Source organism: Achroia grisella, unplaced genomic scaffold, assembly GCF_030625045.1.
Source record: "Achroia grisella isolate CSIRO2021 unplaced genomic scaffold, CSIRO_AGI_Agris_v1 utg516, whole genome shotgun sequence".
In the NCBI taxonomy this organism is placed as follows: Eukaryota; Metazoa; Arthropoda; class Insecta; order Lepidoptera; family Pyralidae; genus Achroia; species Achroia grisella.
The window spans coordinates 1,524,886-1,543,959 of NW_026712909.1; the positions used below are offsets into that span (position 1 = coordinate 1,524,886).

Below are 19,074 nucleotides of genomic sequence, written 5' to 3' on the forward strand. Positions count from 1 at the left end.
TTTTTTAATCTACCGCTCGTTCGGAAAGCTGTCTCATCACAAGAAGAACGAGCAAGAAATTTGCGTGTTGCTCTTTTAAATAATTTTATTATTACTTTACATTTTTAAGCTTAAGTGTGTGAATACAAACCACCAATTAGCACTAATTCAATTAAATACTCAAATAGAAAAAATATTGAATATATAACCAACTGGTTAAACAATTAATAAGAGGAAATCAGTCATAGTGATTATAGCAGACCGGTCCCTACAAGCAGCACCCGTTCACGAGTATGACGGATGAGCCAGCCATCACTGCGCTCGACCATATATTAGGGAGCCCAATGACCCGGCCCACCACGCCGTCACAAGTCTGGACATTTTAGTGAGCATGACTACTTAAAACACTAGACCACGTCAAAGCTGCTTACAATTGCCATCTGATAGTTATAGTATTCACATTTTACATAAGAATGCATGCGGCAATCAATACAAAAACCGCTACGCTTTCATATTTCTAAAACAATTAAATCAAGAAAGCAATGAGAAAATTAAATTATAATGTTGTATGCTAATAAACTAATTATTTACTTGATATGTTGTCATCTATGAATTCGTCTATCCTGTAATAGGCTTTCTTACATAAAAATTGTTTAATATAAGATTTGAATTGCCTCTCTGTCAGATTTAATGCAGATTCTGGCAGTTTATTATAAAATCTTACGCAATTACCATAGAATGAATTACTCATTTTGTGCAGACGGCATTTAGGTAAAATTAGCTTATTTATGTTGAATTGGGAGATATTCCGAGTGAAATGATCTAGATTTTAATGGATATTTTTAATAAAATACGAACATGATGTTAAACGTAACTTTTAATCTATCAATATATTTTTTTAACAATGACAGAATTTATTACTCAAATACAATTATGTATATTAACCTCTATGTTCATTCAACATGCCCCCTTAATTGTATTTTAATTTAACATGTATTTAAGAACTAAGTAATTAAGAACACCACTAAACATTTTAAGAAAACTACTTTAAAAAAAATATTAATATTACTTACTCACTGAACTATAACTATTACAATAAACAAATAAAAAAACCTTCTGTCTTAAAATAAAATAAAATTACTTGTATAGTTGCCCCCTTAATTTTGTTTTATAAACTAAGAAATAAAATAGGACTTTAAATAAGAAAATTTTACATTTCCAAGAGGCTTCGTCAGAATATCAGCAATTTGATGCTCAGAGGGGCAATATTTTATTTTTAAAAGTCCTTCACTGACTTTTTCGTGTATATAATGATATCTGACATCGATGTGCTTTGATCTTCTGTTCATAATACCGTTGTTAATTAAATGAATTGTACTTTGATTATCTACATAAAGCGTTGCATTAACTTCTTCATTTACTACCTCACTAATTAAGTTTTTTAGGTACATTAACTCCCGGCAACAATCTGCAGCAGCTATATATTCGGATTCCGATGATGACATGGCAACTATGGGCTGTTGTCTTGATGACCATGTAATAGGACCTCCACATAGAAAGATTATATAGCCTGTTGTGCTCTTTCTTGTATGTGGATCATTAGCATAATCAGCATCACAATAAGCTTCTAAATGTAGATTACTGTTATAAAATTTAATACCTGAATTCGATGTCCCTAGCAGGTACCTTAATATTCGTTTTCCATTAATGACATCTTGCTTTGTTGGTTTTTCCACTCGTCTACTACAAAAATTGACCGCAAATGCTATATCAGGACGAGTTTTATTAGCAACATATAATAGCGACCCTATAAGTTCTCTGTAAGGAAAATACGAATTATTAAAATCAATTTCTTCATCTTCTGTCTCTATTTTGTTTGCTCCGATGCACATTGGTATTGGAGTACTTTTAGCATCTTTCATTTCAAATTTATTTATTATTTTGTTAATGTAATTTTCTTGTGTTAATGTAATATGATTATTTTCATTTTTATTAATTTCTATTCCCAGAAATAAACTAGGTTCTGTATTCAACGTCATTTCAAATTCATTTTCCAGCTCTTTTATTAACTTCTCCATTTCTTTTTTATCTTTTCCCATGAGTATTCCATCGTCTACATAAATACCCAATATAAGTGATTCATTTTTAAATAAACATTGATCAGCTTTTATAGGTAACAATCCTTTATTTTTTAAATATGATGTAAATCTCTCGTTCCATTTTAATGGTGCTTGTTTTAAGCCATAGAGTGATTTTTTTAATTTTACATATTTTTCTTCATAACCCTCTGGTAACTTCATGTATATATCTTCCAATAACTCTCCATATAAAAAAGCTGTTTTAATGTCAAATTGCATAATATTGTAATTTTTATATGCAGCAATAGCAAACATTGCTCTTAATGTACTTGTATTTATTACTGGACTGTACGTTTCCGTATAGTCGATTCCTTCTTTTTGTTGACAACCTTTTACTACTAATCCTAGCCTTATAGCGTCCACTTTCCTTAATTGTAAATACCCATTTTGCCGTTAGTATATTTTTATTTTTTACTTCTTCCACATCTATTACATTCCACGTATTATTTTGCTCTAATGATTGCATTTCATCTGCTATAGCTTTTTTCCATTTTAATTTATCATCTCCAGATATTGCTTCTTTGTATGTTAAATATACGAAATCTGGATGTATATTTCGTTTCTTTTCTCTTTTTCCTCTACCTAGTAAAGTATCATCTTTTTCTATAATATTATTATTGTTTGAACAACATGGAGTATTCTGTAAAAAAAATTGTTTGTATGTCTTGTGACTGTTCTTTATATTGTTCATACATATCATTCATACGTACCATCTCTACCGTATCATTAAATTTTTTAATTTCTACATTGTCATTTTGGCAATCCGTTAACAAAGGTGTATTATTATGTTTTTTCTTATTTATATTAATATGAAAATTCATTGGCTATTTCATTAACATCATTATGAAAAATTACATCTCTCTCTACATAAATTTTTCTTTTCTCTTCCGACCACAATCTATATCCAGTAGGAGCATATCCTACCATTATTAATTTTTTGCTTCTAGGTTCAAGTTTTTTTAAATAACCAAGTTTTTTTACATATGCTGTACTGCCAAAACATTCGACATATTTAAGATTTGGTTTTTTATTTGTCCATTCTTCATATGGTGTAATATCCATTCCAACTGTAGGTAATCTATTAAGTAGGTATGTAGCCACTAAAACGGCCTCACCCCACATTTCATTTTTAAGTCCAGATTGGAATAATAAAGTACGAGCTTTTTCCATAATGCTTCGATTTAACCTTTCAGCTTTTCCATTTAACTGAGGTGTATGGTGAATAGTGTAATCTAGTTTTATCCCTTTTCTCTGACACCAGATTTTAAGATCATTATTGGTGTACTCACCACCATTATCATATCTTATAGTACTGACTTTATTCTCTGTTTCACGTTCAACTTCGTTAATATAATCTTTCAGGAGTTGTGACACTTCATACTTATTTCTCATTAAATAGATTTTTACGAAATGTGTAAAATCATCAAGTACAGTCATAAAATATTTCTTACCATCCCAAGTTTCATCTTCGATACTACACACATCAGTATGAATAATTTCTAACTTTCTAGTAGCTTTATTTCTAGAATAAAATGGTTTTCGAGTTTGTTTCGCCATAATACAAATTTCACATTTAAAGTTGGTTAAAAATTTTTCATCTATGTTTATACCAGTTGCCAATTTTGATAATTTTAACAAAGATTCATTTGACGGATGTCCCATTTTAAAATGCCACATACTTGTGTTGTCTTTCTTTGTTGTATATAGTGACATATCTTTTCTGTCAATAAATGTTTCCAAATTTATGACATATAATCCTTCTGCTGTTCTTTTACCGTGTAGGATTGTTTCAGAATCTTTAGTAATAATTACAGACTGATCTGAGAAATTCACTTCACCGCCATTATTTGTTATATTGTTTACAGATAAAAGATTTTGAGTTAAACTGGGTACGAACAAAACTTTTTGCAGTATTATACCTCGACCAATTATTACACCTTGACCCTGTGCCATCATAGTTTCATCATGTTTAGCAACACTGATCTCAGAATGAATTTCTTGAAAATCATGTAGTGTATCTCGGTTGTTTATCATGTGAATTGAACAACCCGAATCCATTATAAATTGTATGCTTTTCTGGTCATTTCACATTTCTTTAGATAGAAAGGTAACGTGTTTGTTATCCTTTTGATATTTATTTACAAATTGTTTTTTATCTGTACTATAGTTGTTCTTCTTTTGAATGCGGTATTTCCGAAAATAGCAATTAGCTTCTATGTGATTTGTCTTTTTACAAATAGAACATGGTTTTGTTCTACATTGCTTCGCATTATGACCCATGCGATTACAATTTAGACATTTTACAACTTTCTGCGTCTTAAAAGCAGTAGCAGTTGTATTCATATATTCAGTTTTATTCAGCCTATTTTCTTCCGTTAAAAGTCGACTTTTTAGGTTTTTAAGGGTCTTTTCATCTGTTTGTGTTGATTCCCATGCAGTAATAAAATATGAATAGTTGTCTGGTAATGAACTTAATATTTTTGATGTTATAACTTCGTCATTCAATTTTTGTCCAAGTTTTTTTAGTCTAAAAGTGAGATTTTCTATTTCTGACAGATATTCATTAATGTTATGACTAGGTCGATATTTATAGTTGAAGAATTCTTGTAAGATTTGACATTTATTACGTTCTTCTGAACCATCATATAAACTACAGAGATTGTCGAACATATCTTTTGCATTTTCACAATTTAATAAGTGTTGTACATGTTTTTTATCAATAGATGTAATTATAATAGCCTGAGCTTGAGCATCTTTTCTTTCCCAGTCGCCATCTTTTTTCAATTCATTATTGCTTGCTATTATTTCAAATAATCCTTTGGCTTTTAGTATTATTTTTATCTCGAACTTCCAGATATTATACGATTCATTATCTACTAGTCTTGTTATGTGGTCTTCATTACTATCACCCGATCTCGCCATTTTTAATGTTTTTAATTTTAATTATTATATTTTATGTAAATATTAATATATTTTATATTATTTGTAGTTGTTAGCCCATAACCTGTTGAATTGGGAGATATTCCGAGTGAAATGATCTAGATTTTAATGGATATTTTTAATAAAATACGAACATGATGTTAAACGTAACTTTTAATCTATCAATATATTTTTTTAACAATGACAGAATTTATTACTCAAATACAATTAGGTATGTATATTAACCTCTATGTTCATTCAACAATTTATATTGCGTAAGTTTCTACTTGTACAGTCTTTCAGTTTTTTAAAACTCTCTAAGTTCTTCCGTGTATACATGATATTTTCATAAATGTATTGTGAAGTAACGGTGAGGATATTTGATTCTTTAAAGCACTGACGTAATGACTCTCTTGCACCCATACCATAAATAGAACGTATGGCTCTCTTTTGTAAAACAAATATCGTATTTATATCGGCTGCTTTACGCCACAGTAGTGTGCCATGAGACATTATGCTATGGAAATAACTAAAATATACAAGTTTAGCCGTCGCCACGTCTGTTAATTGCCTAATTCTTCTAATTGCATATGCAGCAGAACTGAGTCTACTGGCCAATTTTGAAATATGGGGCCCCCATTGTAATTTCGAGTCCACTGTTATACCTAAAAAAACTGTATCATTAACAAAATTTACTATTTCGTCATTAAGCAATAACTGTGTATTTATTAGTCTTACATTAGGAAGTGTAAATTTTATACACTTTGTTTTGCTGGAATTTAATAACAGGTTATTACATGTAAACCAATTTAATATTGCAGACATAGCACAATTTACATCATCTAATTGATTACTTTGACGTCCAATTTTAAACACAAACGAAGTATCATCCGCAAACAGCACTATATCTGCAATTTTTTCTACCATAAAAAGAAAGTCATTTATGTAGATTAAAAAGAGAAAGGGGCCTAAGATTGACCCTTGTGGAACGCCCATCTTAATATTAGCTCCCTTAGATTTTACACCGTCAATATCTACAGTTTGGACCCTATCCTCTAAATAAGTTCTCATTAATTTTAGATCATTATCTCTTATACCATAATGTTCGAGCTTGTACAAAAGCGTTTTATGATCCACACTTTGCCTTTGATAGGTCACAAAAAACTCCGAGTGCATCCTGTGACTTCTCCCAAGATTCGAAAATATGTGTCATTAGCGCTACACCTGCGTCAGTGGTAGACTTGCCGGCGGTGAAACCATATTGCTGACTGTGAAGCAGTCCGTTAACGCTGAAGTGTTGTAACATTTGATTTATCATTATCTTTTCAAACACCTTACTTAGAACCTTACTTTTCGCACTAGTTATGACAGCAACCATAATACTTTATTCTATAACTCATAAAACAAGGAAGACATTTATTACTATTTCGGCAAACTTATTGATAGACAAGAATGAACAGAAACAGGAACATCACTTATGCATTACCATTTTTTTATATTGAGGTCATATCCTAAAATTTTACTAACACATCTCACTGCTCACATTGAAACAAAGTTTTGTACAAAATCTGCCTCATTTTCCACTGCGTTTGCTGGGACCACCTTTATCACCAACAATAATCTAAAGCATGGTTACCATGTCTAGTTATATTCGAAATATTCTAATGCTTTTGGCCATAGTTGTTTTTTTAATCACCACTGGAAAAAATAGGGAGTAGAGGGACCTTTATGGTCACTCCTAACCTGTGGAAGTAGTTACAGAGTATCTCATGAATACAACTTCAATCTAAGAGCAACCCTAGTAGAGTTTGATTCTATATGTCTGAATGTGGCGGGGTTTGTTTGGAGAGGAGTTATTTCTGATATTTCTGTGCTCAAAATTGTTTGGTAAAAAAAAAAGGCATTGGAAATTGGATGTTTTTATTTATATATCAATATCATTAACTACTCAAATAATTTATCTCTCTATATCTTTATCTTATATTAATTCCTAATACAAAAGACAGAGATAGAAATATGATAAAAAAAAGGTATGATGTACAAACTATACATGGCTAATATAGTTTAAACTAGAAAAGAATAGGCAAAAGAGCATGTAATTAATAACTTGGTGTGGTTAGGTGCTAAAACTGTACTAATGCAATTAAAATACACCAATAGTAGATGGGAATATACCTAATAAGTGATATCCACCTATTGACTTACAATGTGCATTCCTAATGCCAGAGACTTGTTACTTATATCTGTAGCACAGAATGATTTTGAAAAATCAATTTGGCAGAATTCCTATTTAACAGCTATTTTATTAATAGTGAATACCATTTAGAATTTACAGTACTGTGACATAAACTGTACATAGCAAATTTCACATTTTTATTTACATCATAAATTGTCCTAAAATAATTAACAAAGTAGTAAGGTACAGGACATGTAAATATTAAAATTATTTACAAATTACAACATACACCGTCTGTACATGTTTCTTTCTAAAAATAATTTCATGTACATAGTGGACGAATTTATACTATACAATATGTGGTCTTACAGTAAATATTGAATACTTAGTTAAAACATTACTGTGCAAATCTGATATCAATAAATATAATATACTAATAAAATACTACACATCATTAACACACCTACTAACTACATCATAATCAGTATTAATCAATTTTTATTGAGAAACTTGCTCCACATGAACATCCTATATCTGCATTAGGATTTTGTATGACTCTAAACGCTGATCTTATTAATTCAGTGTGATAGTCTATTGTAGCTCCCTTAATATAATCCAGGGAAGTCTCGTCAATTACTACTTTGACACCATCTTTTTCAAAAACTCTGAAATCACCATAATTTTAAAAGTTATAAAATGGGGATTTTAGTAATGAGGGATGGGAGACGTCAATGTGGTCCCTCTGGAAGCTACCATGGTTGGTGACTGATAAATTTGTCACAATTGGGTAACTGACCTGACTTGTATTCCTTATATCCCCGACAGTGTACTTCATTCTCACTAGTGTTAGTAACATTTCATTATCCATTAAAATAAACAGATACTGCTTTAAATGTCAATTTTTAGCATTACATAATATATCCCGCACCTCATCAACATTTTGTTAAGAGCGAGAAATTTTCTTATGTAAAATGTAGATTTGGCCAAGTCTTAAAAATTTGGGCTTACTACAATACAATACTAACAGACAATTCTCAATGTTATGCAAATTAAAATCAGAAGGTAATTAGTATAAAAACAGGATGATAAGTTTTAACAAATTTACAAAATTTGGTGTTTATCTAATAGAAGATCTATATATACCTGTCATCATTCTCCATCTTACTGTCCAAGTCAAACTTATATTGAAAACCTGAACAGCCGCCGCTTTCTACACAAAGCCTCAAAAAAGAATTTTTGCCATCACATAATTGCCTTAATTTTGTAACACAAGAATCACTTATATTAATTCCTTCTCCATTTGCTGGCAAGGACTTTGTTATTTGTGTAGAGAGTGGGGCATTTCTAATAAATAAACAGTATGTCACTCTAAAGCTTTGTTTCGTTTTGAAAAGCACCTGAGACAAAAGTTTCATATTATTGTCAGATTACTACTAGTCTAATTAAATACTTAAACTATATAAATAGGTGATTCTGTTAAATCTATGCAATTTTGTCAATTTCGCGATCTTGTGCACCAGTGACATAATTATAGCATGTTTTTTTTTATATCGGAGGCATATTTGACATTTCCTATGTTGCCAGCATTTAACAATTTTAGGGTTGGTTGGTTATTGTCGGTTACCTATTTTCATTGGTTAAGTCAAAATAATGTGTGTGCGGGTGTTTATCTAAAATGCGTTAACTTTAAACAAATAAAATATAGGTATTAATAAATATGGGGTTGTATATCAAAATAGATTATTTATCGACATATATTTCACAAAAACAAATTTTAACTAATACTACAGTCTGCTTTATAATCTCGAAGATTAAATTAACAAGTTTATTTAATTAATCAAAATACTATTACCATACTAGAATCAGAAATGAGGAGATCCGCAGAAGAACCAGAGTGACCGACATAGCCCGAAGAATTGCGACTCTGAAGTGGCAATGGGCAGGACACATAGCTCGTAGGACAGATGGCCGTTGGGGCAGTAAAGTCCTCGAGTGGCGACCACGGACCGGAAGACGCAGCGTGGGAAGTCCTCCAGCAAGGTGGACCAACGATCTGGTCAAGATCGCTGGAAGGCACGGGATGCAAGCAGCGCAAGACCGATCGTCGTGGAGATTTTTGGGGGAGGCCTATGTCCAGCAGTGGACGTCTTCCGGGCTGCGATGATGATGATGATGATGACTATTACCAGCTGTAGCAAGGAAGTGCTGTACCTGCAATGCTTTAAAACTACAATAAAACTTTACCATTTATCGTACAGTTTTATTTTACTATATTAGTTTTAATGCTTCATACAAAGTTTCCACAAAATATTTTCGAAATTTACGTACGTAGACTAGTATTTCTATTACTGTCGTTCATTGTATTATACAGTACTAAAATACATTTATGTGGTTTCTGTACAGATAATAATTTTTACAGTATTAAGCTACCAAACATTTTTTTTAAACAGCTAAATATTTTAAATAGATGTATATTTACATAACACAATTTAAAATACCGTTGTTTTATAAAAAAAATGTTCGTGTTTGTTTCAGTGAAATGTATGTTAAAAAATATATATACTTTGATAGGTACCCTATTATTTACCCTATCTTTATTAACATCTACTTATTATTTAATACTTATTTAGTGTTAATGCGTTTTAACTAAACATTCACTCATTATTTTTGAGTAACCTATAAAAATCGGTAATTAATATTTATTTCCGATAGCGCAACAACACTATTTAAGAATTACAAAAAGCTGGCAACATAATAAATGTCAAATTGGTCTCTAAGATAATAAAAGAATCAGAAAAAAAGCGCGGGAAACGTTCGAAACGCCGCCGCGCCGGGAGTGTTTTTTGGATTTCTTTTTGTTTAAATTAATTTTACTATATATAAGTATTAGTTTTATTTATATAATGTCGACTAGATTAATTGTATAATTATATATTTATCAATAGTAGTAGCAGTTGCTGCAAATATTGGTAAGTAACTTTAATATATAATATCTATTGAGAATGGACCCGCCTATAGACCCTGGGGTAACAGTCCCCCAGATGTCTGCAACTATAAATATTCCATTTAACAATTCTTTTGATATTTTATGTGAAACTAGTATGGATACTGATGGGTCTAATATTACAACCACAAAACGTAAGCGAGTAAGGGGCGAACGCCGCATTTGCAAATACTGTAATAAAAATCGTAGGAGACATCAAAAAGGTACCGAGACAAAATTAAAAGACGGTGACTGTCAATGTGTCGAGGAGGAAAAAAATTATTTAGAAATAATACCTGTAATTGACAATAAAAAATCAGAAATAACAAATATAGTAGACAAACAAACTTCAGATGTAATACCAGTAGTTGAAAATAATAATACATCCAAAAAAGCCACTCCTTCACCGACTTCTGTAAATAGGACTTTGTACAATACTGAAGATGTAGCACCTTTTGTAGTTCATGTTAAAAAAAATGAAACAAATCCTACAAATAATGTAATGTTACACCCCATCGCGTTTGGTCGGTTTTTACATACAAATAAGATCTATAATGTTGTGAATGGCAGCCTCAAAAGAATAGGAAGAAACAGATTGGCTCTTGCTTTTTCAAACTTTTTAGATGCTAACTCTTTTTTAAACCACTGTAGTTTAATTGCCTATAATTATAATGCATTTATTCCTTCTTTTAATGTGACCTGCATGGGTATTGTAAGAGGTATTCCTAAAGACTGGACAGATGATGAAGTAATCAGCAATATTTCAGTACCTATTGGTTGTGGAAAAATATTAAAAATACATAGAATAAAAAAAAAAGACTATAAACGAGGGAGAAACAAACTTTATTAACACTGAAACAGTTGTTATAACATTTGATGGTCAAATTTTGCCAAAAAGAGTATTTATGTTTTATACATCATTAACTGTAGATCTATACATTTATCCAACCATACAGTGCTACAATTGTTGTAGATTTGGACATGTTAAGATGCAGTGTCGTTCAAATCCATGGTGTTATAAGTGCAAACAAAGTCGTACAGGTGATAAATGTAAAGTAGATGAAGACAGAATAAGCTGTATTCTATGTAATGGTTCTCATTTCGCTATTAGTAAGAAGTGTCCTGAATATTCCCGCCAAAAAGCTATTAAAGAAACCATGGCTCACAGCTGTGTTTCATATGCTGAAGCTATGAAATTTCATCCTCCAACCAGTAAATTATACTCAGATGTATTAACATCGTCACCACCTTCATCTATTAAACCACATATCCAATCTTCTCCACAAAAAGACAAATCAGGCCATATTCAATCTTCTTATAAAAAAACTGTTACACTTAAACCACGTTCTCCACAGAAACCACAACGAGGATATGATCGTTCTGCTCATGAGGCCTTAATTAATGAATATAACATTCCTGCGCTCTCAAATGGCTGTGCACTAAGAAATAATAATAATACTAATAATCAATCTGTTGCTGATATTATATTTATGTTAATTAAATTCTTGACGCAATCTAATATGACACAAACCAATTTTTCACCGTCCAACGCTGCCAACCTGAATGTTATATCTCAAATTTTATCAACTTACAATGGACAACAAAGCCTACATTATTCAGTGGAACTGTCGTAGCATAACAAATAAGAAATCTGATCTATTTTATTTGATAAACAATTTCTCCCCTTTCATTATAACTCTTCAAGAGACATGGTTAAAACCTGGATATCCATTTAAGATTCCAGGTTACTCATGTTTTCGTGATGATAGAGCTGACGGATATGGCGGTGTTGCCATATTGGTCAAAAACTCCCTTTCATATTTATTATTTTCCCTACCTTCATATAATGGAATTAATGCTATTGCATTAATAGTAAATAGTATTTGTTTTGTTAGTTTATATATTCCTACCCCCTCTTCTCAATTATATTCAGAATTAGAAAAAAATATATCTATTTTACCTAAACCTTTTCTTATTATGGGTGATTTTAATGCCCAACATCAATCGTAGGGCAGTATCACCTCTAATTATTACGGTGAGAAAATTATAAGTATAATCGACAGTCATAACTTATGTATAGTTAACTCGGGTGTACCAACACGTAGAACTGGCCCAAATGAAGGTGTTAGCGTCCCTGATATTTCTCTGTGTTCTTCTGATATAGCTTCTTCGCTTTCGTGGTCTCCTCACTACTCATCATTCGGAAGTGATCATTTTCCCCTTATTTTATCTTTACCTCATTCCATTCCTCCAAATCGGAAAACCGGTCCTCGTCTTAAATATAACTTAATGAATGCAGATTGGGTGACGTTTAAACAATATGTAGGCAATAGGATTTCAAAACTACCTCTTATTTCTCACGGAAATGAGCACCAATGTTCGAATAGTTTAGTAATGCTTATGATGGAAGTTGCTGATATGCTATTTCCTATAAAAAATAGTGCTTCAGGAAAAATTCCATCCCCTCCTTGGATAAAGAATGTACAGACGTCATTAAACAGCGTAAGGAGCTGAAAAGAATTATAACAAGTATATGACATCAGAAAACTATGAAATTTATTGTGAAATATCTCGTTCCACCCAGAAACTACTAAAAAAAAGAAGTTGGAAGGTTGGAGAAAGTTTTGTTCCTCAATCTGTCCCGAAGTTAACCTCTCTGTCGTTTGGAATAATATTAAAAGATTTAGATCTGTATATACCGGACACACATCACTTTCCATAATGGATTCAAAATTAGCAGACGAATTTTTAGACCGCCTTGCTAGGTGCAAGGCGGTCTAAAAATTCGTCTGTTACGTTCCAGAATATCATAATCAGCTTTCTCCACCAACCTAATTATCGACACTCGGTTCCCCTTTTAGTCTTATTGAATTTAAAGGGGTATTATCACATATTAAAGATTCTGCACCTGGAGAAGACGGTATACCGTACTAATTTTTTAAAAATTCTAAATATACAACACTAGTTTACTTTTTAGATTTCATTAATTCAGTAATGATATCCCGTAAGATACCTGCGTCATAGAAATCACAAATTATTATACCTTTTCTGAAACCTAATAAACCACCTTTGGAGCCCTCTTCTTATCGCCCTATAGCACTTTCATCGATATTACTGAAATTGGCTGAACACTTGGTGAAAATCGTCTGGAGTGGTTTGTAGAAAGTAATAACTTACTTTCACCAAACCAGTTTGGATTTAGGAAGGGTAGAGGTACGTTAGATAACGTTAGTATTTTAACCTCAGATATTCACATAGCATTTTCGCAAAATGTGTCGATTTTATCAGCTTTCTTGGATATTAGTTCTGCCTATGACAACGTCCTAATTACAATTCTTAGAACTAAATTAATAGCCTTGAATATTCCATTTATGCCTTCTAATTTTATTATTAATATTTTGTCAGAGAGAACAATAAAATTGTATTTAGGTGATGATAACAAACTATCCAGATCAGTATGGAAAGGTCTGCCTCAGGGATCAGTACTTAGTCCAATTTTATTTAATATATATACATATGACCTTGAAACATCTCTTAGCAAATCCGTTAAAGTATTGCAATACGCGGATGACCTATTAATTTATTTAGTAGATCATTCAATTCAATCTGCCTGTCAGAAATTGTCTGATAATCTTGACTTGTTGAAATTATGGTTAGACGCAAATGGTCTCGAACTTTCTGTATCGAAAAGTAGTGTAGTACTATTTACAAGAATGCGATCACCACCGCAAGTTGAGGTTTTCTATGATAGTTGTTACATTTCGGTTAAAATAGAGATTAAATTTTTAGGCATCGTCTTAGATAATAAATTAAATGGTTTATCCCACTGTAATTATATTTCTCCTAAATGCGAACGAAATCTAAATATTCTTAAATGCCTAGCCGGTGTATGGTGGGGAGCACATCCGTATTCTTTAAAACTAGCGTATAATGGCCTTATAAGGATCGTCCTTGATTATGGAACTTTTTTGTTAGCGCCGGGAAGTTCTTTTGCCTTTAAGAAAATGGACCTAATACAATCCAAAGCTTTGAGAATTATATCCGGAGCAATGAAATCTTGAATTGAATTTGTAGATCCACCTCTAGATTTAAGAAGACAATATCTAGCTGATCGTTTTCATGTTCGCTGCTTACAGTTGTCTAACCATCCACTTATCTTAAAACTTCCACAAATACATCAGTATGTTACCTCATCTTCTTATTGGATACACAAAAAACCTCCATGTTTAATAAAAAGCTTTGAAAAATATAAAGGAATATCTGCACCAATGTTTACTTCCTCTTGTTCTCCAGTCTATAAATGCTCATATGAATCTCTGAATTTATGCCCTAACATTTATTATGACATAGGAATTTACAAAAATGATACGGAACAGGCAGCTAAATTCAAATTTATAATAGACACACAATGGAATGGATGGCATTGCATTTTCACAGACGCCTCAAAATCAAATAATTGTAGTTGTGTAGGTGTTGGTGTATTTCACGTGCAGTATAATATCGTTCAAAAAATTAAACTTCCACCAGAGTCATCAGTGTTTACTGGGGAATGTATGGGTACTTTAAAAGCAATAGAATATGTACATATAATGAAATTACAAAAAGCAATCATTTTTACTGACTCAGTGTCTTCACTACAAGCGTTAGCCAAATATCCTTTAAAATCGAAATCACTTCATTCTATTATTTAAGATATTTGAGAAAAACTTCAACATTGTACATTAAAAGAATATTCCGTTTTTTTTTGCTTGGCTACCGGGACATTCTGGTATTCCAGGAAATAATAGGGCAGACCAAATTGCTAAGGAAGCTGTGCTTTGTGGAGATATGTTTCCTTATAAAAACTATTACAATGACCAAGCGTGTCTTCCAAAGTTGTATCTTAATAAATCTTGGAAGGAATATTGGCAGAACAGTAGTAAAACGAAAGGAAACCTTTACTGTCAGGTACAACCCGACATTCCTATAAAGCCCTGGTTTTGTGGGATAAAGCTCGGGAAGACCGCGACAACTATATTATCTCGTATGCGTTTTGGTCACGTGTGCACACCATCTCACCTTTATAAACTTGGTATTGTAGAAAGTTCCTGTTGTACCTGCGGTACTGAAGTGGCTGATCTAAATCACATTTTTTTCTCATGTCCGGATCTTGATCACTCCTCCTTTTTAAAACATCTCAGATCCATCCGTATCCCTTTCCCTACCTCTATTACTACTATTCTTTTTTCCAATGATCCTATTATTTATAAAATTTTAGCTGAATTTATATATTTAAATAGTATTAAAATTTTATATAATGTGTTCCGTATTGTATGTATATTATTTGTAAATATCGTATCCTATATAATTTCCTAACCTAATCCTTATCCCTATTCTACAAAATTTTCGTTGCTAGATATAAATTAATGACGTTTCCCCGTTTTGTTTTTTACCCTAAAATCGGGGTGAATGCCATACCACAAGAGAAAAAAAAAAGATAAGAAACAGAATATAAATAAGGATTTGTTTAGCTGATTGGCTGAAACGAATTGATGTATGATATTTAACTTTATTTTATTTATCGAAAGACAAGACACAGGCATATCTGAAGCTAAAACCACGTTCTTTATTATAGTTAAATATTTACATTATTGTGAACATAAATTACATTTATGGTCCCGGTATAAGCATAGAAAGTTGAAAGCAAATAATACTTATGTTTTTTAGTTTTAAGTTATAAATTTTATAATAATAATAATCTCACGACAATTCACACAGCGCCATCTAAACCCAAGTCAACCTATCTAAAACTTGTGTTATGGGTACTAGACAACTGATGAATTTTTTTTGTAAACACATACATATTATACATAGAAAACACCCAGGCTGATACAGACAATCATACTCATCAATACATATGATTGTGCCGAGTGAGGAATCGAACCCGCTACCGTCGGAAGTAAGGCGGCGTGCTAAACCGCTAGACCACCGAGGCCGTCAATAAAAGTATCATAATTTACATTTAGAAACTTATGATACCGATTATGCAAATAATCCATATAACAAAAAGGACACAACGGGCTACATCATTTTTCTGTGTGTATGTGATGTTTTACTACATTGTGTTTGAGGTAACAGCCCATATTTGCGATGTCCTCATCTCAGTCTGAACACATATCTATGTTGCAGGTGTTGACTGTTGCTGTGAATTAATTTATCTAAAAAACTTAATTTGGGAAGTTTAATACTTCACAAATTTAGTTTTTAGAAGTTAAAAAGAAATTACTACAATATTTTATAAAGATAATCTGCCATTTATTTAATTAATAAAGGTATTATGGACAGGAGATCTAAGCACATAATTGTGAGATATCTATAAATAAAATATTGCTCCTCTGAATATCAAATTCTTTACATTGTGACAATGCCCTTAGGTAATGTAATTTTTTATATTTGTGTTCTGCATTATTTCTAAGTTAAGGGCCAACTATACTATACAGTAATTTTGTGTGTAATTAACATCTTAACATTCCATGGATTCACCGTGTTCAGAGGGAATTCCGAGCAGTTCTTGAGACTTGAGACACGCGTGTAGGTCTAAGGGCCAACGTACGTCAGCACTCGCCTTCACCGTTGTTGTTTCTCTCCCTGCCCAAGACATATCTGGTAGGAATTTACTAGTGCACATTTAGATTTAGATTTAGATACGCGTTCTAGTATAAAACTTACTGCAGTTCTAAAGCCTCTAACTCCGAGAGGCCCCCAAGCCCCTAACTGCGAGAGCCATCCGACTAGGATAGACACGGCCTAAAAAGGCTGACTCCATCTACAGAAATCCGAGGGACCAGGACCATTAAGGCGCGGAGGCGGTCCCGCCTTCCAGAAATACCCGAAAAGTTGGCGCGCGTACCCCGTGCGCCTTCTGAAAGACAGGGAGCCTTCGACGCCGACGCCGTCGGAGTCACGGTGCACTAACATCGCGATCTCGTGACTAGGCGATTTATCGGAATACCTTGGATTTTTAATGAGTAGGAGTCTTACAACACCCGTTTACATCCCCCGTTTAACCCGGGGCGGGTAAGGAACGAATGATTTTCTTCAACTCAAAAAAAATATTTTTTAATTGCCACAAGATAACTGTTTAAAGCTGCTATTGTAACGCATTACCGGCGACCCAAAATAAAATAAATGAATCATTCTAAAATAGAAATAGAAGTGTGAGCAGGGAGAATCTAGAAATCAATAGAATTGAATGCACATCTGAAGTCCGATAATATAATAATAGTCAATTTAGATTTCGACTGCGGGAGGGGTCGAATCCTGACCGGAAAGAACATATCGGGTTATTGGAAGAATATGTTTTAAAGTTGACTGCAAATAACAGATTTAAGAGCTTTGGAGAGTACGGTAAGAATGGATATGTGAAGACTTTAATAAGGTTTAAGGTCAAATGTCAATCCCATAAGCTTACTACTAGTAAAATCATTTTCCAGTACTAAAATCATTTTTCAAAACACATATATTTAGATCATTCATCACAATTACATGATCCAACCGTGGTACTAAGGTTTTAACAATAATCTCCAATGTATTAAAATAATGGATTTTATCATTTGGACTGTACAAAACACTCATTAGCAATTTTCTGTGAAAAATTGTTACAGATAGATAAAATAGAATTGCAGTGACAGATGTGAGAATATCGAAATTTGGAGCTGATATGCTCTGAGCATTGATATGCCGAAGTGTATTTGCTATGTATTTGGAGTGATTAGCAAAAATAGTCTGTATTTTGTCCGTTAGAAAGGGAAGAATTGAGACTTGATGTATTACCAAAATCATCAGAAGAGCAAGAAAATTAATCATCATTTCACCTCTATTAATATATACAATAGAAATATAGAAAGCAATAAAACAAAATATAAATAAACTTAAAAATTAATTATAATATTATATCTAAAACTAGTAACCCGACTTCGCATGGGTCCAATATTTTTTTTTTACTTTTAAACTGTCTTTTGGCGTGTGTGAAAGTATGCACTAATATTCTCTAAGACTGCGTCGATATGTCATTTCGCCAATCAGTAAGTTCTTTTATTAAAACTAAGATATCTCCTAAAGTGTACCTTGAAATTAAATGATGTAAAGGACAATTTTGTTGAAAATTAATTTAATTTCGTTAATAAAATTAAATATCTTATATAATATCATTTGGATAAATAATGTATTATATTATATGCACGGAAGTGAGCAGCGCGAGAGTGTAAATACGATACTTTCTATGCCAGTGGCGCTGCCATTCGCGCTGCCCGGCGCTCACTCGATTGTCAGTTTCTCGTGTGCGAGTTTAAGGACTGGCAGCGCGAGTGGCAGGGGAAGCGGCTAAGTAGCATAAAAGGTAAACATATATTGTCGCAACCTCCAAAGTCCAAGAAGAGATCAATTCCATATATTTTGTGTAACTTTTACGCAACGCATGCAGCGGAAGCACTCAAAATAAATAGCTTTGCCTCATTTTTTATTGCTACTCTTATCTTATTGGTTGTAGCATGATGTTATATACACTATAGCACTCGGGAATAAATACCCTTCTAACAGTAAAAAATTTTGAAATCGAATCAGCAGAACCGGAGATTACCCTGAACAAGCAAGCATACAAACTACCTACCTTTTTATAATATTAGTATATAAATGAGACGTTCTTTATTGCTAAACCAAAAGTGCAATTTCTAAATACTTTATTAAAAATAATAGCTGACAATATAGGATAACTCTTTGGGTACCATAGCAACTTGGACATTTAACCGTACTTGACAGTACGGTTAAAAGTCCTGTTTCCAAATCATCTCTGGTGTATTTGTATTAGAGGAATATACCTAATTAAAAGTCAATTAAGTACG

The 19,074-nt window shown here is 32.4% G+C and overlaps 1 protein-coding gene across 1 annotated transcript; it reads right to left on the reverse strand.

The window, feature by feature from the left end:
* Window positions 1–6,953: 6,953 nt before the first annotated feature.
* On the reverse strand, window positions 6,954–8,740 carry LOC131847131 (iron-sulfur cluster assembly 2 homolog, mitochondrial). The gene is made up of 2 exons (XM_059196597.1): window positions 8,356–8,740; window positions 6,954–7,877 (listed from the first exon to the last, which is right to left on the reverse strand). The coding sequence occupies exons 1-2, from the start codon at window positions 8,625–8,627 to the stop codon at window positions 7,700–7,702; spliced, it is 450 nt and encodes a 149-aa protein (XP_059052580.1). The 5' UTR covers window positions 8,628–8,740; the 3' UTR covers window positions 6,954–7,699.
* Window positions 8,741–19,074: the final 10,334 nt, after the last annotated feature.